Source organism: Euleptes europaea, chromosome 1, assembly GCF_029931775.1.
Source record: "Euleptes europaea isolate rEulEur1 chromosome 1, rEulEur1.hap1, whole genome shotgun sequence".
NCBI lineage: Eukaryota > Metazoa > Chordata > Lepidosauria > Squamata > Sphaerodactylidae > Euleptes > Euleptes europaea.
The window spans coordinates 148,916,960-148,940,478 of record NC_079312.1 but is presented as its reverse complement, the minus strand read 5'-3'; the positions used below and the strand labels follow the sequence as shown (position 1 = coordinate 148,940,478).

The following is a 23,519-nucleotide window of genomic DNA, read 5'->3' as shown; positions in this document are numbered from 1 at the left end:
CACCAGCAACATACAGGGTTAAAAGAAATAAAATGAAGCAATTAAAAGACACCAAACATCTACACGCTGCTCGCCTGAAACCAATTAAGCCAAAGCAGAGAGCACAGAGACACACAGCTATCCCTCTGGGATGCAGCAAATATCCTTCAGAACACATTAACAAGAAAACATGTACAATGGAACAAAACAAACCCTACAACATTTCATACAGCAGCACCAGCAGCAGGGAGCACCTCAGAGCATCAAAAAAACTGAGCTTGGGGTATCCATATCTTTAGATTCCTCAACAAAGGTGTATACTAAGCTGAAGAAATGATCCAGGCCTTAGCAAAGCTGCTTAAAAATTTTACTCTGGGGCTGGGGTGGAAAGGGACAATTCCTGATCCCATCAGTGAAATGTTTCTAAAGCAAGAGGCCAAGTTTCTCAATAGCCACTTGCCAGGTCACCTGTCAGTACAATTCCATTCAGGCGACTGGGTAGGAGAGCTTTGCAGAAGTTGGTCCTCCCTTCACGTGTGCAAACGGGGAGGTAAAAAACAGCTGTGAGCTTGTAAACATTCATACTTATTCGCAAGGCTGCAAGTCTTTGCTGGGTAAACAATTTTAAAGCAGCAAGGCATCCCCCTCTGATTGGTTAAGGGACAAACATCTGCAACGCAACACAGGACAAATATGCTACGGCAATCCCTTTGCTAACACAGGAGGGAGCACACTTTCCTGCACAAAAGCAGCAACAAGCATAAAGCGACACCAATGTGCTAAAAGAAAAAGTGCTAGGCTGTGCAGCACATCCTCCATTGGAACAGTGACCCTAGTATATTCTCCCTCTCTATACGGCAAACACTTTTTAAACTTCTGTGGGAACCTCCAAGGGTTTGGACCCTGCTCACTATTGTAGTATTGCTACTTAAAGTGATCAAAGATTGGAAATAATTTGGCCTGCCAATTTCCCTTCCACATTGGGAAATTTTTGAACTTTTACATACAATAAAGACTTCAAGAGCTTAGTTTCGCTGTCCACCCCATCCCACCCAGCTCCTACCTATTCGAGTATTGGCAAATACATCAGCTAGTGACCCACTGGTCCCTTTGCCTTCTCCATGGGATAGTGTAGAAGATGCTGATGAAGATGTGGATGACCCCTGAATAGATCGGTTGATCCATGACTCAGCATTCTGTAAGCTCTGATGCAATGCAGCAGATAGAGCAGCCTGGCGCCTGAGCGACCCTTCATCTTCGGACGCAGAAGACGTGTCTGTGTGGGATCAGAAAAGGGAAGCACACCGCACTTAACATGCTCTCTTTGCAGAAACACTGGCAAAGGCTCCGTAACAACCAATGCAGAGTGTGTTTGGATATGGGCCAACATGGATGGAAAGCTGGTAGCAAGCTCCCAAACCTTGGACCAGTCTGCTCCTTTGCACAAAGGAAAAGCTGGCAAGAATATTCAACATCCCCAGTCACACAGTTAGCCAACCAGTCCTCTGCGGCCAATGCCCTTGCAAGGTCAGCACCCTGCTCTTTGCATGCTACGGAACCCAGCGGCAGTTTTCCCCAACCATCAGCAATTCTGAAATGGAAAACAAGGCATCAGAATCAACCCTTCTCTGAAGAGAGTTTTGGGAATAGGTATTCTGGGAAATTGCCTGTGTTCTGCAATTACTGGTTTGCAGCAGGAGGACACAGATGAAGGAAAACTTTTTTATTTTTTTACACAATGCCTGAGGCTGTATGCATGTAAGAACTCCTGTGTCACTTTTTTTCTTATTGGAAAAATCAGCATCAGCAGAAAAGAATCCTGCCTATATAAGGGGATTCTAAATATTACAAACCAAAAATGAGTGCAACACAGCTTCAGCTATCCACAGTATCATTGATATAAAGGGCTTTTCTATTTATGTGTCTGGTCGTATGTGAATACATGCATGTGCGTGCATGCATATTGTATATTTGTACGTAGGCAACACAACACACCATCACTATTTTACAGTTCTGGCAATGTCAGGTTGCCCATAATGGTAGTTTGCATTAACTTTTAACAAGGCACAATTAGAGGATAAATTTTTTATCTATCTTTCACAATTGGATAATGCTATGAAATCTACTGTCCTGACAGGCTAACCTGATCTCATCAGATCTCAGGGTCAGCCCTGGTTAGCAATTGGATGGGAGACCACCAAGGAATGCCAGGGTCTCTATGCAGAGGAAGGCAATAGCAAATCACCTCTGTTAGTCTCTTGCTTTGAAAAATCCTACTGGGTTGCCATAAGTCAGTTGCAACTTGAAAGCACTTTACACACACATGAGATCTACTATTAAGGGACTCTATGGCAGACAACATATGGATCCAGCATACCATGGACATGTAGAAGACTACACAACTGAAATAAGAGTTGAAGCCCATATGGACACAGGCCTGTAAGACAATAGGCTTCTGGCTCATGGGAAGGGCAACCGGACATCCTCGCAAGGCCTCCATGAGGAGTCAAAAAGAGCTTTAAAAAGGAATGTCTCTTGCAGGTTCCATCATCTTGCTCCCCTGATGCCCACCTGGCACCAATGAGAAGCAACTGCCCAGATAACCTCTCTTACAGTGACATTAAAGGCAGTGTCTGAAAGAAAAAGAAAACCTGGACTATTTTGCTTACTCATGAGATCAAATCTATTTGCACATCATACTTAGCAGAGAAGGAGGCGAAGTAAGGCTCCATTATAATAGATATAGTTCTCTGACTTGGATGCTTAGGCTGTGGTGTATACAGTCCAGCTGTTTTGAGGAAGAGTGTACTATGCATATTCCAGAAGCAGTCTTCTCTTTACAGCCTGTGCTGCATAGAAATACTATAGCAATGGTTCTCAATATGAGGGCCCCAGAGATATTGCAAGGGGTCTGCAAATCCATATGTGCACTAAACTTTGTCATTTTGATCTTTTTGTCATTATGTATTTTCTCAGTCAATGGATACTAACCATTATTACTGCTTTCATGTGGGGAGGGGCCTGTGAACTTTTTAAATGTTAAAATGGGGTCCTCATACTCAAAAAGGAGAACCAGCATGGTGTAGTGGTTAAAAGCGGTAGACTCTAGTCTGGAGAACTGGGTTCAATTCCCCACTCCTCCACATGAAGCCTGCTGGGTGACCTTGGGCCAGTCACAGTTCTCTCAGAAATATCTCAGCCCATGCAGAGACAGGCAATGGCAAACCACCTCTGAAAACCCTAGAAAACCCCATGAGACCTTTCGGTGGTGGTTTGCCACGGGCTGCCTCCCATCAGGCACACATATCAACTTGACCCGATTTGAAACCTACCCCTCCTTCAAAGAGCTCAAGTCTCTGTTAATGAGGGCTGTCATATTTTAACCTTAAAACAATCCTGTGGAATTAAGCTAAACAGAGAGGAAAGTGATGTTATTAACTGAGGGTCATGGTCTCTCTGGTGTAAGTCAAAACACCCTACCCACTAACTTCCACTGGATAAAGTAACGTTCCAACATAAATGTGTCTTGGGCACAAGCCCTAACACTGAAAAACAGAGCCTAGTCAAAGCCCTGTTGAAATGAACCTCTGCCAAGAAGCAATTTGCTGTGGCAGAAGAATTGGCAGCAAACCTTTCTGCTGCTTGTCTACCATGCAGGAATGGCATTCCAAAGATTCATCTTAATTCAACCTGATCCTAGGGAATGTATTTATCTTCTAGTATGTTTATTTTTTAAAAAGTCTCTGCACATGAAATCCATTGGCTTGCATGGTAGAAATACAAAATTTATTACGTTCTCTACTGGATTCAGTATTTGACATATTTAATAGTAACCAAATAGATACTTTCCAGCTATTTGGTTCAGTACATTTGTCCAAATTATCCCTGGCAGAGCAAGAGAGATTCCCAGTATTTTTACTGCGCAAAAGTGAAGTGATAACTTTAACCTTCTGGGTGGGCAGAAATCTTTGTAACATTAATTTCATATATAACTTTCATAGGATTATATAACCCACCTAAGCCACTAAAAAAAGAGGCCACATAAATAATTAAAATGTAAAAAGACAGCAGTGTAGAGGGAACACGGGGCTGGCAAAGATAATATACTTCTGTGCTCACCTCCTTAAAAATGGTTGCTGCTGAGCTAAGCAAGACCAAAGTTACAAACTTTTAGGAAAATACTTGACTCACTAAAGCATCCTGTGTTAAATCTGGAGTTTAATAGACTCCAAAGCATTCAAATCTCTGGGTGGGGATCATTCCATATCTGCCCTGTGTACTCAGAAATCTGTGGAAAACATGATAGGGAAAGTCCTGGAGCCTGTTGCTATAAGATAACTCAGTAGGGAAAACTTCCACACCCAAACTTGATTTCCAAGACTTTCCATAAATACCTCAATCACAGCCTCGCCTATAATTTACATGTGCATAAAGGTATCCGATTCAGTACCAGAGTTTTCTGTTTTTAAATTTTGTTGTGAATATCACTTCATGAAAGCCTGCAGGCTGCTAAAAAAAGGTACCTTGTTTAACAGGCTTCATGCCTTAAAAAGTGGAATGGGTATGGCATACTGCTTGTGGGCTATCCTTCTGACAGTGCTTCTGCCTGGCAACGGACTTACATCCCAGATGGGCACATAATAAATATCCCTAAGAAAAGCCGCTGTTCCTTCTCCCTGGACATATACCCTGCACTCCCTGGACATATACCCTGCACTGTGCCTCTTCCACATTCTTCTCTAACGGCGTCACAAACGGAGGGGAAGCAGATGCAGAGCTTGGAAATCCCAGGCTCATAGTTTAAATCAGAAGGCAGGCACCCCCTTTTGCCTGAGGCCTCCACAAACCACAATTACTAAGAGTGAAGATGTTGATGGGCCAGGCACATAGCACCACTGCCAGCACCTCAGGGGTTCTCCTTGGTTCCTTGGACAGGAGCAGCCCTTTGAGCTGAACAAAATGGTCTGGTGTGCAGCTGTTTGGCACACATGCAGGGGGATTCCCTACTCCTGGGGTTAATGGTAACTCTTAAGTCCTCCACGGGGCCCTTTCAACATTGCCATAATGGCATGTGAGCCACTGTAACATGCTCCCTCCTTGTACCACTTCAGTAACACCCAATGCTGCTAAGGTAATGTCAGAAGGATCTCACAGTCACAGAAGGAAGTAACCCTAACTGGAAAAACAAGCTTCCGTAAAAAAAAATTAAAACTTATTTTCTTATGCGATGTGCTGAGTTCTTCTCTACATGTGTCAGGAGTTTGGGAAGGAGGGCATGGGAAGCAACAAACTGATGCAACATTTCATAGATCATGAGTCTGGGACACAAGAACTACATTAAAAACACCAGGCCCAATAAACATAAACCTGTTGTGCCTGTAAATGACGTATTAAGAGATGGACCTCCTCCTGGGAGTCAACTGAGCGTTCTGCAGCAGAGAAAACACCATCCTTGAATCTATCATCCACAGTTGAGGATGAAAGAAAAATAGCTCTCAGGCTCTAAACTCAGCAGGAAGAACACAGCTATGGTTTGCAGGATAGCTACATTCTATGGGAATCATTTAGATCTACTGCACCAAAACCTGAAATCAGGACAGAGCGAGCATCCTGATGCTTTTGTCAACCATTTGGTTGACAAAAAGCGAGCATCACCCCTCTGGCTTTTAAACTCATGTGCTTCGAGCAATTTTATTCTGAAGCACAATATAGGTTTTGCAGCGTAAACACATACAAGTGCAGAGGGAATATGTTAATTCTGGTTGGGCATGTTGCTTTTACTGATATTTGATCCACAGGACTGAGTAATATCTGAGCACAAAGGACCCCTAACAAATGGAGATGTGAAGTAATATAACCTGATAACATTAGGGAATGAATTCAGCCTCACATAAAAAATCAGATGGTAGTAATTCAAGCTATCTAAAAGAACCTGACTTTCTACTCAATTAGGTCACACACAAGGAACTTGGGAGTGCTCAAACTGGGCTAAATGATGTAAATACCCTCCCCCATCTGTGCAGTCTTCTGCATTTGATCCAAAGAAAGAGACAACACTAAGGTTCATTAGCCACTCCCAGCCGGGTTTGCAATGGTTTTTAAAGACATCAAATGTTTATAGGCATAACCATAACCCAAGGCATGAGAAAGATTTAACGGAGGAACTCTCTTCCGCAGGACCAAAATAGAACCACTCTGATAAATCGGTTTCTCTTCTTTGTGAACTCAGGTAATGTTATGAGGACAAAAGCAAAAGTCCAGAACAATGAAAAACCTCAAGGTGAACAAATATTACATCAATTTAGGGCAGATGCACAATTTACCCAGCAAGTATGTTTGCTCTGTGCATACACTATACAGCACCCTGCAGAAAACCCAGGAAGAGTGAATATCACACATGTACATTATCTTTAAATACCAGCATACATATATATGTAAGAATCTAACTAATATCAAGCATCCTAGAGTTGTGTAGATGGGTATAGATTATACATTCTTTGTGTGTTTGCTATGGGAAACATTGCTTTAACTTCAGTGTACACAAGGCAAACTTGTTTGTTGTTTAAAGCCCAGAGCTGCACTTAGAGACCAACTAGGAGAAGAAGAGTTGGTTTTTATATGCCAACTTTCTCTACCACTTAAGGGAGACTCAAACTGGCTTACAATCACCTTCCCTTCCCCTCCCCACAACAGACACCCTGTGAGGCAGGTGGGGCTGAGAGAGCTCGAAGAGAACTGTGACTAGCCCAAGGTCACCCAGCTGGCTTCATGTGGAGGAGAGGGGAAGCAAACCCGGTTCTCCAGATCAGAGTCCACCGCTCCAAACCACCGTCCTTAACTACTACACCAACGAGCTTCCAACAGGAACCATCCCTCATCCACACACAGACTGAGAAGGTTTTAAGTATACAAACATTTCCCATAACGCCACCCAAGTATAAGTACACTGGAGAATAAAGTAAATTAACAAACTACCCAGGCAATCAGGTCAGCTGGTGGGGTCCTGCTTTATGTGCCATCATTGTCAGAGGTTGAATGCATGGCAACACACAATAGGGGCTCTTTGGTGGTGTACCCTCCCACACGAGGCATGGCTGGCACCTTCTTTGGTAGACCTTAGGACAGCAATAAAACTTACCTCTTTCACTAAGATTTTCAATTGGCTTTGGTTGCTCTGTAAGAGACTTGAAATTTATGTCTGGTTGCTCTTTCACAATTACTCTAGTGAAATCCCTTACTGTTGTGCCATTGTTTATGGATTTTAACTCCTGGTTTTGTTTTTACCATATACTGGCTTGGATCCTGCTGAAAATATCCACCAGCTGAATTATTTCTGTCCTTAGAGAGCAATTTTCCTTCCTGCTGCTGCTCAAAATGCCCCCCCCCCTCCGCAAAAAATGCTGCTTTGGGAGGACAGTGAATCCCTAGGAATAGTATGAGGGGGAATCAGAAATCTGCTGTGGGAGTGGGCATATGGGTGAAATACACCCCATTCTGTCTTCAGAAATATTCTACGGGATGTAATATGTTGTACTTTACTGTTTAAATTTATTGATTTATTTAATTCATTTGTACCCTGCCTTTTCCCCCAATGGGGGCCCAAAGCAGCTTACATAATTCTCCTCTCCTCCATTTTATTCTCACAACAACCCTGTGAGGTAGGTTAGGCTGAGAGATTGTGACTGGTCCATATTCTGTAAGCTACCTCGAAGAAACTATGCACTAAAAGTGGTATAAAAGTATTTGTATAAATAAATATACTAAAACAAACACAGCACATGCATATAGTGACTGATGTGCTGAATATGAACACAAAACAACCTAAGCATCCACTAGAGCATAACACTTGACCACAACACATAGTCAAACGTGTGTGCGTGTGTGTTAAGTGCTGACACTCACTTCTAACCTAAGGAAACCCTATGAATCAATGACCTCCAAAACATCCTATCATTAACAGCCTCGCTTGGGTCTTGCAGACTGAAGGCCATGGCTTCCTTTATAGAGTCAATCTCATGTTTGGTCTTCTTCTTTTCCTGCTGCCCTCAACTTTTCCTAGCATTACTGTCTTTTCCAGTGACTCATGTTTTGATGATAGTCAAATAGGAAACCGTTAATTTTTGTAGAGATGAACCAGTTGTATAATTCAATCAATCAATCGTATTTTTCACAAAAGAAGTCTAAGGCCATTTATGCAGGGTCAATTTTGATGCTCGCTCAAAGCTCTTTTTTAAAATGCAACCTTTAAAATGCCTATTCACAGTCCCAATGCAAAAGGAGAAATTCCACCCCACACACACACACTCGCCTGCTCCTTCGCCTGCATAGCCATTGGCAATGGTCATTTGCATAGCTAAGCTGTGTTTGTGATTTTTCATGGTTCTTTCAGTAAATGCTACAGTGCAGGGGTGGAGCAAATACACAAGGTTGCGTTAAAGAGGCTTAAGAAATGCGAAGCAGGTATGCACCAGCTTCGAAGTCTCTTCCCGAATGACAATGACAGTTCAGCGAGAAAAACTCCAAAAACATATGCGGGCCACTTCAGCCTGGAACACGCTGCTAATTACCAAGAATAAATGGCCTAAGGTTTTTTTGGAAAAGGATGCTAACAAATCAAATCTATCCAAATTACCCTTTTGGGGGGGAGAGGTCACAAAACTTTACCAGGATACCCAAGTAATCCTGCTCTTCATGGGATTTTAGTTTTATCCCGCAGAAACTCTACTACCCAAATTCTAACTTAATAGGAAAGAAATACCTTAATTTGTTCCTGCCACTTTGATCCTTGTTAATCAGCTATTGCGCTCTGGCCAGCTGACTAGCACAGTCAAGGCTGAACAAAGCCACAGGGAGACTCTCCTCTCAGGGGGCTGCTGGCTGACAGCACTGGCAACTAACAGGTGATCAGCACTGGGGCTCCCAAATACCTGTTAATCAAATGCCCAGGCGACTGACAAAAATGAATGTTCCAGAATCCATGCACATTGATCATAATTATTATACTGCATAGGCTAGTTGCACTTACTGTAAGAGGGAGAGAGGCATTTGCTACTGAGAATAGCCTCTGTTTTTTTTTCCATTGACATTTTTTTATCATTTTCCACCCTGCCCCCACCTACTTGCCTTACATACCCCATCAACAATAAAACAAAGAAAGAGCTGCACACTCAGGCAGCTGACAGTAGAGAATAAGAAAAGGAAAAAGAGGGGGAAGGGAGAGTAAGAATAGGGTATGGGGAGGTGAGAGGCAGCAATATGGGGAAGGCGAGGCATCACTGCTCAAAGAGACATAGGAAATCTTTCCATATGGAAGTGACAGTCTCAAGAGCTTTTCATCTGTTATATGCGATTCTCTCCCTTGTACAGAGACTTCGCATATCATTGGTCTGATCATTCACAGAGGGAGGAATATGAGATTTCCAGTGCTGCAAGATAATCCACTTGGCAACCAAGGCTGCCCTTGGAATCCATAGCACTTATTGTTTGTAGAGTTCCCACAGAGATGGTATATAGTAGAGGATGACATTATTCGCTGTCAGGCATAGTTTGGTAGATAATGTGAGATTGATTTGAGATATCTTGCCAGAAACGTGAATTTTAGGGCACTCCCAGCCTCTACTGACTTTACAACATATGGCAGAGGGGGCATAGGAGTACATAGTTGTTACTGACTTCCAGTGGAAAGTGGAAATCTAAATGCCCTCCCCACCTTTCCAAGTCTAGTCATCCATTAGGCATAACATCACATACAAAAGCAATTAATTGATCATTCCCTGAAACTCATCAGCCAGCACCTTGGCTTGCAGCAGCCTACAACTGGTGGTCAGGCATGAAGGGAGGCTGCCTGTGCACCACCAGCCACACTAGGCAAAGGAAGCAACTGTAGAGAGACCAGCTAAGAAAGGAGGCCCCGACCCCTGTAATGACGTCCATCTCAGATCTTCTTGCTGCTCTGAGCAACCAGGAGACGCTCTGGTCGGCAACAGAAGGTCCTTACTTGCCTTTGCCTTGTCCCAGGCTCAATTGCACAAGAGCTGGATCTGACACATCTTTGCCACTTGAATATTTGGCAGTTATTTGCACTTTCAGTAGCTCAGTGTCCTATACAGCAAGAGTTCTGCTAAAAGGCAGGGCAGCTTATTCATAAAGCCACTGCAATGCAAAGTTTGTTTGACTTGCAAATAAAACCAGTTGTTTTTCTGGTGTCAGTACTGAAACTCAACCAGGAAGAGCAAAAATAAATAAACAAGCAAATAAATAAAATGCAAATTGCAACATCCAGGAATTACAGCATCCTTAACACCAGCACACACTATCTCAGCTGTGAAACTGCTTTTGTACAACTCGTCACTTTACCCATGGTGCAGCCTGAGAAAATGAGACGTGCATTAGTTAATATTTCATAGCCAACACACTGAGGTCTGTAACATAGCAATCTGATCAGTTTTGTTTACTGAGGATCTAAGCATACAGGTAACACTCCAGGTGATTCTACTTATGGATTAAAACCACTATATAGCTATGCCATGCCAACCAAAGGAGCAATGGCCTTGTTTATTTTAAGAGACAGGAGCCAAGATCCAATTCTGCCCGGAAGCCAAACTCAGTGATATAAAAACTCTGCAATCTAACACAAGATATCTACAACTGGCATGGTTACATCCAGCTAGCTTTCAAATGTCTCAGTTGACCAAGAGGCTGGTCTAGATGGCCTGTAAGACCCCTTTCCAACTCTAGGATTCTTTGTTTTGATAAGTGTAGGGGTAAGAGAAATCAACTCTGAATACTCATTCTTATTATACTTCACGATACATTTAACATCCGATACTCATAAGAAGTCTAGTAATGAACTGATAACTGTCAGTTGTAAATTCTTCATGCTCAGCACCTGTATGCAAGTTTCAGCTCCTTTAGAGTTAAATTACAGATCAAGATGAAAAAGCAAAGAGTAAGCAAACAATCCCCCCAGACTCCATGAAGCTAAGTTGCTCTATTAAATGTAAACATCAACATAAACGTTTTCAGAACAGCTATTATTATAAAAAGAACCACTGGATATGAGACGTAGACATGATAAAGGGTGGGGGGAGAGAGACCTGATTCTAACTTTAACTTTTCCATCATGAAGTCAAACAGGTGCTGGTTGAACTCTAACCTGGAGGGGTGCAGGTATCAGCGGGAGACTGTACAAATGTGGACCGTCTTTTGGTTGGCATGGGCAGGGCCATCTTCTGTTCCTTGTGTTTTGCCAATGCTGCTTGCACTGCCTCTGTGTGGATGTCTAACAAATGGAAATAAGAACAGGTAAGTACATCAGAATTGCGGCTGTTAGGAGGATAAAAAGCACAATAGCAAGGCTCCAATTTAGTTACTCTTCTATAGCTATTATCACAAATGCTGGGCACAGAGCAACTGAGACATAATGGTGCTAGGTATGTTTGCAAATGTTGTACACTGGCCACAGTAGTACCATCCCAGACTGTCGAATACTGTGTACAGTTCTGGTCACCACACCTAAAAAAGGATGTTGCAGAACTTGAGAAGGTGCAGAAATGAGCAACCAAAATGATCAGAATGCTAGACCAACTGCCCTATGAAGAGCAGGTAAAACGCTTAGGGCTGCTTAGCTAGGGGAGAAGGCAGTTAGGGGGAGACATGAAAGAGGTCTATAAAATTATGCATGGTATGGAGAGAGTGGAAAGAGAGACACTTTTCTCCCTCTCTCATAATACTAGAACATGGGGTCATCTGCTAAAGCTGGGTGTGTGAGAGAGAGATTCAAAATAGATAAAAGTATATCTTCACACAATGCATAGTTAAATTGTAGAACTCCCTGCCCCAGGATGTGGTGATGGCTGCCAACTTGGACGGCTTTAAGAGGGGAGTGGACATGTTCATGGAGGAGAGGGCTATCCCTACTAGTCAAAATGAATACTAGTCATGATGCATGCCTATTATATTAGGTGCTTGGAACACAGGCAGGATGGTGCTGCTGCAGTCATCTTGTTTGTGGGCTTCCTAGAGGCACCTGGTTGGCCACTGAATGAACAGACTGCTGGACTTGATGGACCTTGGTCTGATCCAGCATGGCTTTTCTTATGTTCTTATGACTCCAAACTGCTCATCTGCCTTTTTAAAAGACATATCCTTCTCATAATGAAAGTCTTTGAAAGTCTTCTCACCACAGGTTCTGGCCTGCTTCAGTTTTGTCAGTTCAACAGCATCAAGCACAAGTTTGAATAGAGTAATCCACAAGGGCAGTTTCAGCAATCTGACAAAGACTAGGGGAATGAGCCTGCAGGAGGTCAAGCAAAAAAAAAACACTTCACGCGTAAGTGCCACCTACTGAACATGACTCATCTGGTCAGATGATATAGTTCAGTGCCACAAATGAAACAAATGCAACATGATTCATTAAATTCAAGAATCACTTCTTTTTTTGGAGCATAATAAGAGGGAACATATGGGGCCAGTAGGTTATCTTAACATGGAAAATAAGATAGGAAAATGCTTGTATGGAAAGCACCATTTGTGGGTGAAAATGAATTCTCCTGCAGGGTCAGACCAGCTTGTGACTTTCTATCTCCTACTCCATTTGAACAAATGCAGAAAAACTAATTAAAATTCAAAATGGAAAGTTTAAGTGGCAATGATTGACTGTGAGTATGTAGAACTCTGTGTACCAGGAAGGCAAAGCAAGATCACAGAAAGCCACCTGAAAAGCAAAGATGAGTAACAGAAACAAGCTAAGCCACAGAATAGTAGAAAGTTCCTTTCCAACTTCAAGCATGCTCACCATTTAGACTGTGAGTTTTAAGCAGAATCCACCTACCAGTATTTCCCAAGGGAAAATCTGGACACATCTCAACAATACTGAACTCCCTACCCCTAGTCAGAGCAGCCCCTAATGAATGAGCTCTTCCTGAATCTAGAGCTTTTTTATATTTTAAGTGTTGCTGAGCTGATTGTTCTGTATAAAGAGCTCAGATACTTACTTGCAGCAAGAATGGAGCAGCTACAGAAAGCATGAAGGCCCCACTTATAACTAATCCCACAGGTCCTGCATCTTAAAAAAAAATAGTCAAGACGAGGGCACATTTTGAGAGTAAAGAATGACCAGTATGTTGAGGGAGACATTTTCAAAAACTCTTCTTCTGAGCCCTCTGCTGGCTTGGCTCAGCAGTGGCATCTGGACTCAGATTCATGTAGGTGGTTATTTAGAAGAAAAAGAACATCTTTGACAAAACACAAAAATGCCTCCTTAGATCTGAAGGCTCGGTGTGGTTGTTTGATGTTTGCTAACACTTCTTCCACTGCTGGTTCTCCTGTAAGGAAGGCAGATGGAACATTCCTCCCTGCCAAGATGCACTTTCTGTCTGTGCAAGAAAGAACACACCTCTTGTCATTGGGAGTATACACCTATCACCCCCATCCCCATTTCACATAAGACCCAGAAACAACAATGGAAGGAGCATGAGTCAGTTGTGGTGAATGGTCAAAGCCATCCACAGGCCTACTGCTTACTGCATTATGGAGCACTGAGTCACTTCAAAACCTTATAAAAGCTGCACCCAGAAATTTTCTGAATTGAAAACTGCTGTTACCAAGCATCATTCCATAAAACAGAAAGCTGGTACAAAAAGAAAGCCCTACGATTTTGTAAAAAGCAAAAGAGGCATACCTAATCTAATAAAATAAAGCCTGGGGTGTGACTTGGGTTACCAACAGCCTGAAAAAGAAGTCCTGCCCCTTTAATAGAGGCATACTGGGCTGTTAATTACTGAGTGAAGTTATTTACCTCTGTGCCATTAAAAGCTTCAACTGCCCCTTTGGACACATTAAGAACACTGGACATTTTTTCCTCCAGGTTACTTGCAACCTTAGGTGTGACACCATTCCCAAAGTGGAAAAGGAAGAAGAAAAAGAGGAAGAGTTGGTTTTTATACACCGACTTTCTCTACCTTTTAAGAAGAATCAAACCGGCTTACAATCTCCTTCCCTTCCCCTCCCCACAACAGACACCTTGTGAGGTAGGTGGGGCTGAGAGAATTCAGAGAGACCTGTGACTAGCCCAAGGTCACCCAGCTGGCTACATGTGTAGGAGTCCATCGCTCATGTGGAGGACTGGGGAATCAAACCCAGTTCTCCAGATTAGAGCCCACCACTCTTAACCACACTGGAAGACATGCAACAAGGCACAATTGTCATTACAAGTAGTAAAACACATAGTTTGATTTATTGTTGCAACAACCCTGTGGGACACCTTACAGTACAGTATAAGGAGTGGCACAAAGTCACCCAGCTATCCTTCATGGCTGTGCAGGGACTTGAACATAAATTTCTTGTACCCAAACCAAACGTGTTACACCAGGCATCCCCAACCTTTATGTGCCTGTGGGTACCTTCGGAATTTTGACAACGCTTGGTGGGCACAGTCACAAAATGGCTGCCACAAGAGGCAAAGTCAGCCATGAAATGGCTACTGCAGCTTATCTTCAGTCACATAGAAGATCCTTGTGCTGTGGCGGCAGCTGCTGCCAAAACAACATTTTTTAAAATCTGCAGAGTCCATCAAATGTCCAAAGGCCCACCAGAAGCCTTGCTGGCAAAAGCCTCACCTGGCCCCACCCATGTTCTAAAAACTCTTGGTGGGCACTGAGAAAGGTGTATTGGGTGCTGTGGTACCCATCGGCAGCATGCTGGGGACGCCTGAGTTAGATTCTACACCTCACAGACCTGTGGTAGTAGCTCTTCTAACAGCTTTAATTTATCAAAACACTTAAACTTAAAAAAAGAGGGAGCCCTTGTAAAACTTCCTTCTCTTTTGGAACCTGCAGCTCTAGAAAGGACAGAATGAGAGATCTGACTCTAATGCAATGCTTGTAAGGCAAAGCACAGAGCCTAGTTCAAATCCCAATTGTAAAAGAGAGATGAAGGGACTGTTAAAAGGAAGGACTGGACAGGAAAAAGCTGAACTCCAATCAGATGTTGAAAACACTGAAGACAGGACTGAAGGAAGTGAGAGGTGAGAATGCATGCGTGCACATTCACACCCAAACTTCTTGTGTATTATTTAGTCAAGTCTATGGAGATATACCTGGCTGGGCCTTTTAGCGAGGTACTTATTGTTTATTTGATCTGCCTGTTCTCCAAAGAGTTCAGGACCCCTTTCTCCATTTTATCCTTACAATCACCATATGAAGTCAGTTAGACTGAGAGAGTAGGGCTGGGCCAAGGTCAGCTGGTAAGCTTCAAAGTAGACTCAGGATCCTTGGTTCTTGCCAAACATTTTAACTCCTGCCTCAAACGGCTCTCATATGTTCTAGATGCCTGAAACAGAAAGTGTACAGGCCTTTCCTATAACAGCAGCAGCAAAATACTGTGCTTGCTAAATGAATATGAAGCATCCTTACCAGACCGATAGCGCTCATCTCTGGCTCCCCCAGAGCGTGTTCGGTGATACTTGGAGGAGGAGGATGCTGGAGCTGCAGAAGGAGCAGGTGTCTGATTTCGTGGTTCCTTTTGCAAACCTGGATCAACCCCTGTGGGAAAATTTTAAAAGCATATATATAATATACCATTTTTTAAAAGCCAAAATAAATAAGGGAAACCTCTTTTGGCCAGTGACAAGGATCTCTACTGATCTCTGCTAATTCCCCATGGCCCTGACCTGGGTAGTCCATGCTAGCCTGATGTCATCAGATCTTGGAAGCTAAGCACGATCAGCCCTGCTTAGTACTTGGATGAGAGGCCACCAAGGAAGACTAGGGTTGTTATGCATAGGCAGGAAATAGCAAATCACCCCTGAATGTCTCTTGCCTTGAAAACCCCTCTGGGGTCACCATAAGTCAGCTGCGACTTAATGGCACTTTCCACCCCCAATTGCTCATGTAATAACAAGAGACCTCTGAATGTTACCTGCTGAAATTTGGGAACTGACAGCCAGCTAAATCCTTCAGGCCAAGCCTTGCACAAGTGGGTCTATTTGTGGCATTTTCTTCAATAGTGGCTTTTAAAAGGGTTGAATACATGGAACATCTAGAGGATGTCTGCAGCATGAATGTGAGAAAATCCCATGGATGCCTGTGACCCTAGATGTGTTGTACTGCTGCCCAGCAGTACAATACATATACATTTGCGCAATTCAGATATTCAATTTCAAAATAATTTCACAGCTACTCTTGCTATTTGGATCTCAGTGATTTCAGAATCTATTGATCATCCTGTTTGTCAGGTTCTGCATAGGTGTAAGCACTTGTTCCCGATGCACTCTCACAAGCAACACTCGCAGACAGGTAATCCAAAGAAGAGTTGACTTTAATGGAGATCATATAGGTATACAGAGCTTGGACCGATAAAAAGGCAGGAATGGGGCAAAAGGGACACACAGTAGACTATATGGAGTAACAGGTCATATCAAGATAGCACAGGTTGGCATGGAAACCCCTCAGTCCAACGGGCCAGGCTCCCACGAGCTTCAAAGCCAGAGAGGAATGCAGTCGTTAGGAAAACAATCCTTGAGCAAAGCAGAGCATCTGTGAGAAACCAAAACTATCCCTAAACACAGAGAGCAGGCCTGATATTCTGCTCCCCTTAGGGCCCCCTCCCGTCCAGCAAGGGGGTTGGTTTGTGGGGGTAGGCGGTATGGAAGGCACGCACCAGGTGAGGGGCGGAGACATCACGTGAACGAACCCATTCATCATAGGCAGGGGGGAAGTGCTTCCAACGGCTGGAGGGAGCCGTGACGAATACGGGAGTCCAGGATCTTAGCAACTTCGAAATGCTCCCCCCCCCCCACCATCACTGACTGCTCCAGAAGCGGGTCGGGATGCCACTCTGGGGAGGCAACATGAGGTTTTAAGAGGCTCACATGGAAAACTGGATGGATGCGTCTCAGAGTCTTTGGAAGAGACAGTTCCACGGTTACCGGGTTAATGATCCGAGAAATGGGATAGGGACCCACGTATTTGGCACTGAGTTTATTACATGGGCGGGTGGACCGGAGGTTTTTGGTGGATAGGTAGACCAACTCTCCCACTTTAAAGCCTTGGCTAGGACACCGGTGTTTGACAGCTTGAGCCTTGTATTTACGTTTAGCTCATTCAAGATTTTTCACTAGCCAGGGCCAGGTGGTGTGAATTGCATCCACCCAAGCTGCCACATCTTTGCCACCCTCCTCCCCCGAAACATCGACATGGCCAATAGGACTAAAGTCCTGGCCATATACTGTTTGAAACGGACTGAAACCTGTGGATTGATGTACAGCATTGTTATAAGCATACTCAGCAAAAGGCAACAACTCAACCCAATCATCTTGGTGATAATTCACATAGCAACGGAGATAACATTCCAACACCGCATTAACACGTTCAGTTTGCCCATCAGTCTGGGGGTGGAAAGCACTAGAGAGACCCTGTTCCACCCCAACCAGTTTGAGAAAAGCCTTCCAAAATTTTGCAACATAACTACTTCCGCGGTCGCTCACAATATTGCGCAGAAACGAATGTAGTCGGAAGACGTGACACAAAGAGGCGGGCCAACTTTGGGGCGGAGGGAATACCAGCGCACAGAACGAGATGTACCTGTTTAGAGAACAAGTCGGTAATAACCCACAAAACAGTCTTTCCTTCACTGAGAGGAAGATCAGTCATGAAATCCATAGCGATTACTTCCCAGGGTCTAGAAGGGACTTCTACCGGTTGCAACAGTCCAGGGGGTTTCCCTTGGGATCGTTTGACAGTGGCACAGACTGGGCAACTGCGGATGAATGAGTCTACGTCGGCACGCATGCCCGCCCACCAAAATTGCCTGTGTAATAAGTGGAGCGTTTTCAGAAATCCAAAGTGCCCCGCGGTTTTGGCTCCATGGGCTAGTTGCAGGACTTCTCTTCGTAACCCCGTAGGCACATACAGTTTCGAGTCTCTGTACCAACAACCCCCCGTTCTAGCAGAAAAGGGGGAAGTAGGTGAGCAGAGAGTTCTGCTTGACAGTGGGAATGGAGTCTAGGAAAGAAATAGGCAGATCCATCTTACCCTGAGAGGTAGGCGGGACATGGTCAGGCTGAGCGGGGGCAGAGTTCGGGGGTGAAGAGGGGGGTTGCGCAAGTGGCTCGTTCTGGCTTCCGGGTGCCGGAGGAGTGGATGGAGCAGGCGAGGGAGTCGGATTCAAGGTATGGGTGGCGTTTCCCCCCCCTCGAGCGTCCATGTCGACCGGCACAGAATGGGAGCGGAGTTGGGTCTGGGATCTGGTTTGGACTGCCAGTGTAGGGAGCACCCCTCTGTGCGCAGGGGAGAAGAGCGATTCGGTGGGGCGGTCTGCCTTAGCAGGATACTGGGGAAGTCGAGATAGGGCATCTGAAAGTACATTTTGTTTACCGGGGACATGCTTAAGCACGAAACGGAATTGGGCGAAGAAGTCAGCCCAGCGTAGTTGTTTCGCGGACAGTGAGCGCCTCTAGGTTTTTGTGATCTGTCCAGACCTCAAAGGGGACCTTAGAGCCCTCAAGGAACTGCCTCCAAATAGTGAGCAGCTGCCTCCTTTTCCCAGATGGGCCATGTGCCACGCCCGGCACTTTGGGCGCCGAGGCCCACTTGGGATCTCGGGAGGGGGAACCACCAAGAGAGAAGGGACAGGAGCCGTGAGAGAGGGGCGAACCGCAGGGGAGAGTAGATGGGAGGGAAGACAGGGAATTACAAGACAAAGAAAAGGCAGTCAGTAGGTAAGTGGAAGCGTCTGCCGGAGAGGTCAAGGGGAACCAAGGGGTTAATCAGGAGAATAGAGAGGGATCGGAGGAAAAGAAAAGTCAGACAGGTGTGAGGATACAACACCTGAAGGGGGGAAAGCGGGTGACTGATGTTAATTGGTGGGTGGGACAGGTTCTGCAGGGAAAAGGTTAAAGAGGGGGTTAGTTTGCTGGCCGAGGAGGAGACGGGCGTAGGAGACGACCACGGTGACTGGGTGGTCTGTCCCCGAAGAAGCCACGAGTGACGAAGAGAGACGAGCGGTCTCTGAAACTCGGAAGTCTGAGGCGAAGCAAAGCTAGCCCCGGGGGCCGAGGTCAGGACGAGAAGGGACGGACAAGAGAAGTAAGAGTGAGGGAAGGAGGAGGGGTGGAGAGAGCAGGGCGCGGGCATCACGGAGCAATCGACGGGACTACAGGTGAGCCCTGACAGGCCAGTTCAGTTGTGAGTGAGCGAATTTTTTAGAGAAATAAACGCAGGGGTGTAATAAACCATCTGTATCCTGTTGCAAAAGAGCACCTTCCATGGCCACGTCGGAAGCATCTACTTGTACTATAAACATGTGTTCAGGATCAGGATGCTTTAGCACAGGTTCGGAGGTGAACAGTTGCTTAAGGGTTTGGAAAGCGGTTTGGCACTGGGGAGTCCATTGGATTTTTGCTGTGGGCAACATGGCTGAAGCTCCCTTTCCCTTAGTCTTTAGTAGATCAGTGATTGGGAGTGCCACTTGAGCGAAATTGGGAATGAACCCTCGATAGAAGTTGGCAAAACCTAGAAATTGCTGCACCTGTTTGTGGGTAGAGGGTGGATCCCAACCGATTACAGATTGTACCGTGAAGAGAAGTCCTGCAACTAGCCCATGGAGCCAAAACCGCGGGGCACTTTGGATTTCTGAAAACGTTCCACTTATTACGCAGGCAATTTTGGTGGGCGGGCATGCGTGCCGACGTAGACTCGTTCATCCACAGTTGCCCAGTCTGTGCCACTGTCAAACGATCCCAAGGGAAACCCCTGGACTGTTGCAACCGTTAGAAGTCCCTTCTAGACCCTGTAAGCACTTGTTCCGATGCACTCTCACAAGCAACACTCGCAGACAGGTAATCCAAAGAAGAGTTGACTTTAATGGAGATCATATAGGTATACAGAGCTTGCAACGATAAAAAGGCAGGAATGGGGCAAAAGGGACATACAGTAGACTATATGGAGTAACAGGCCATATCAAGATAGCAAAGGTTGGCATGGAAACCCCTCAGTCCAACGGGCTAGGCTCCCACGAGCTTCAAAGCCAGAGATGAATGCAGTCGTTAGGAAAACAATCCTTGAGCAAAGCAGAGCATCTGTGAGAAACCAAAATTATCCCTAAACGCAGAGAGCAGGCCTGACAATAGGATAATGGGCTTCCCTGTACATGTTTCAGATGTGTCTCTCAGAACTAAACTAAAGGAGATTAAAGAAATAGGTAGACTTAGTATTAGAACTAGAATTAGGTACAGATAAGGTAGATAAATTTATTTGCGGCCCTTAGCCAGATAAAACAAGATAAAACAGGAAACATGGACTAAAATACTCTTACAAGCAAAAAATTACAGTCCGAGTCTTATAACACTTAAAAGTAAAAAATCACAACAGAGACACATCTGTCAATTGGGCTAAGAGACTGTTCTATGGCATCGAATTTTCATTGCTGCCGTGCAAAATTTCACAACCTGAAGAGTGATTAAAGGATTATCCCCTTGTAGGAGCGCCTCAATCCTTTCTCCTGTCCTGTCAGATCCCATACTTGATAAGAGGGGCTCAATAAACTTTGAACGGTGTAACGTATAAAAATTGCAGTTCAGGAGGACATGCTCAATAGTTTCTAAATCCCCTGATTTGCAGGGGCAGAATCTCTCCTCCCAGGGTATCTTCTTAAATTTCCCCTCTAGCATAGCAGATGGTAAGACTGCACACCTGGCCAGGGTAAAGGCCCTTCTATAATTATTTATCTCTAAATAGTGGAGATAGACTGCTGGTGCTAGGATGTATTTAGAATGGAGGGGTGCCATAAATAGAGGGGTGCCTTGCTAAATCTGCTTGTCTCTCGATGTCTTTAATCCTTTGGGTTATAATTAATTTAGCTTGTTCCCACCCTAACTGAAGTAGTGCTAGGGGTGAAAAAACCCAAGTTATTTAATTTGTCTTCTATAGCTATCTCCCATTTTGACCTAAAGGTGTCACAAATCATCAGTGGGAGAAGACCCTTAGGGTTGAAGTTAATTTTCAGCCAGAGATAAATCAAGGACAGGACAATCCTTGCCTCCACCTTCACCATGCCAGTTTCCAAACGGATCAAAGCATTTGGAACACATCTTGGCAATTGTAGGGCGGCTCTAAGGAACTTGGATTGCACACATTCAATGGGAGAATCGAGTTGTGTTCCATATAGCATTTGTGCTAGGGTTTTTGCCTGATGAAGTTTAAGTGCTGCTGGAATATAATGTGCCCCTCTGGTCCAGAGGAAATTGATGATTAATTGAGCTGATCTTTCCCCCAAATTGGCTACATGGATATTATGGGCCAACTTGGAACCAGATGCCTGGATTGTCATTCTGAGATATTTATATTGGGTTACCTGTTCCAGCATGTGGCCATTAATGCTCCACCTCCTATATTTAGGACGTCTACCAAAGGCCATTACTTTTGTTTTGTCGCAGTTAATCATCAAGCGTTCCTTCTCGCAAAACATTGCCACTCTCATAAGCGCCCTCCTTAGACCAACTGGGGTTCTTGAAAAAATTACCGCATCATCGGTATAGAGCAGGGGTCTCAAAACTGCGGCTCCAGAGCCGCATGCGGCTCTTTGGCCCGTTGAGTGCGGCTCTCTGAACTTGGTTTGGAGCCCCTGCTCTTGCGCCCGTTTGCGCTGGCAGCCGACTGCGAAGCCAGCGCGCCTGAGAGAGAGAGAGCGCGGGCGAGCGGGTGCGCTGTCTCTCCCCCCCCACACCATGGAAAATGGCCGGGTCCCCCTTTCCCTTGCCCTCAATGGTTGGGAGGCTAAAGCCTCCCCTCCCCTCTAGCCGCGCAATTGCTGGGCGGGTGGCTTGGTGGTTCCTGCCCCCCCTGCCTATCAGCTGTTGGGCGGGGCAGGCTTCCTTTGGTAGACCTGGCCTCCGGCTGAGTCCCATTGGGAGGCCATGTCTACCCACTGGCTTTCTTGGCGGTAGACCTGGACTCTGAGGATGGGGGAAAAGTCCCCCTTCAGAGGCCAGGTCTACCAATTGGCTTCTATGGGCCTCCGGAGGCCAGGTCTACTGCCAAGAAAGCCAATGGGTAGACCTGGCCTCCCAATGGGACTCAGCCGGAGGTCAGGTCTACCAATAGGCTTTTATGGCAGTAGACCAGGCCTCCAGACGAGGACTCCGGACGGGGAGGGGGAAATGTCAGGGACTTACAATTTAATTTTTATCAATAAATAAGATCACTATTAAGTATGATATCAAGTTTTATTCAGTGTACCTATAGTTTAATTAAGACTTAAAACTTTAATTACAGTTTATTAAGTTAATAAACAGTGTACCTACCTATATAGTTTAAGAAATTTGGCTCTCAAAAGAAATCTCAATCGTTGTACTGTTGATATTTGGCTCTTTTGACTAATGAGTTTGCCGACCCCTGGTATAGAGCAATATATGAATATGCCTATCCTCCAGTTTAGGAGGATGCAAATCCGGTGCATTCAACGAACTAACTATATTGTTTACATAGTAGGCAAAAAGCTGGGGAGCGAGAAGACAACCCTGCCTACAGATAAGGTAGGTATAAGTATAGGATAGAAGTTGTAGATAAATTGAATAATTTTAAGACAGAAAGTTTCCTATAGGCCTATAAGCACGAAACTCTGCTGCTATGCTGCTCTCCCCTCAGAGGCAGGACGGAAACTGAATACCAACAAGCTGACTCCTGCCAAGGGAGACAGGATATGAAGTTTAGTCCTGCCTCCCCAGACAGCAATGGAAATCAGCCACATCTTCCAAGATGTCCTTGCCTCAGAGGGGAACAACTCCTGCAACATATAAATGATGCAAATTTGCACAATTTTTTTCATGATTTAATTTACAATGTTCTACTGGCTAGTGGTGGGGGTGGGGTGGAAAGGAATCCATGCTGAGCTTTACAAACGTTGAAATATTCAACACCCCTGAATAAGGGAAGATTTCAGCAGACATTGCCTCAATTCATTTCAAGTTTATGTTTGCTACCATAAGGGCTAGAAACTTGCTGTTTGTATAAATGAAAGCTGAAATTCCCAGGAATGTAAGCCTATGCCCTGTACTATGTTGTGCACTTTTTTCAGTGCTTGTATAGAACAAAAATATACACAGCATTCCTTACATATTCATTTTTCATCCAGATTATAATCTTTGGTATGTAATTTTCATGTTAAATGTGCACTACTCTCTCTAGTATACCCACATAATTACTTCAGGCCTTATCAGTCCATAACCCAGCACTGTTAATGATAGTTTTTCTTCTACTGTCGTTTAAGCTGCTAATTAGCAGTCATGCTGGGTATCAGCTCAATGTTGCATGAAAAGAAGAGAGCATATTGCTTTTCATAGGTAAATAACATGGTTCTAAAATTAGGCGGAAATACCCCAGAGAATAAGACATTTATTTGTAGCATAGCAGTGCTGTTTGCTGGGGGTGGTAATTGCCACTGAGCAAGAATGGGAAAATTATAGTACAGACTATTAAAACCTGAGAGAGCAGACAAATTCATACAAAGCTTGACTTTTGCAATTCCTTTTTTGAAACTTTGCA

At 44.6% G+C, this 23,519-nt stretch overlaps 1 protein-coding gene across 2 annotated transcripts in view; it reads right to left on the bottom strand.

Moving 5' to 3' along the window:
- The window catches only part of DIP2B (disco interacting protein 2 homolog B), a 220,708-nt gene that overhangs the window by 71,805 nt on the left and 125,384 nt on the right, over positions 1-23,519 (bottom strand). For both annotated transcript variants that reach the window (XM_056853964.1, XM_056853968.1), the window contains exons 3-5: positions 15,393-15,521; positions 11,135-11,260; positions 1,043-1,255 (exon numbers count right to left, since the gene is read on the bottom strand). In XM_056853964.1, the coding sequence (XP_056709942.1) occupies positions 1,043-1,255; positions 11,135-11,260; positions 15,393-15,521 (468 nt within the window). The remainder of the gene's footprint in view (positions 1-1,042; positions 1,256-11,134; positions 11,261-15,392; positions 15,522-23,519) is intronic.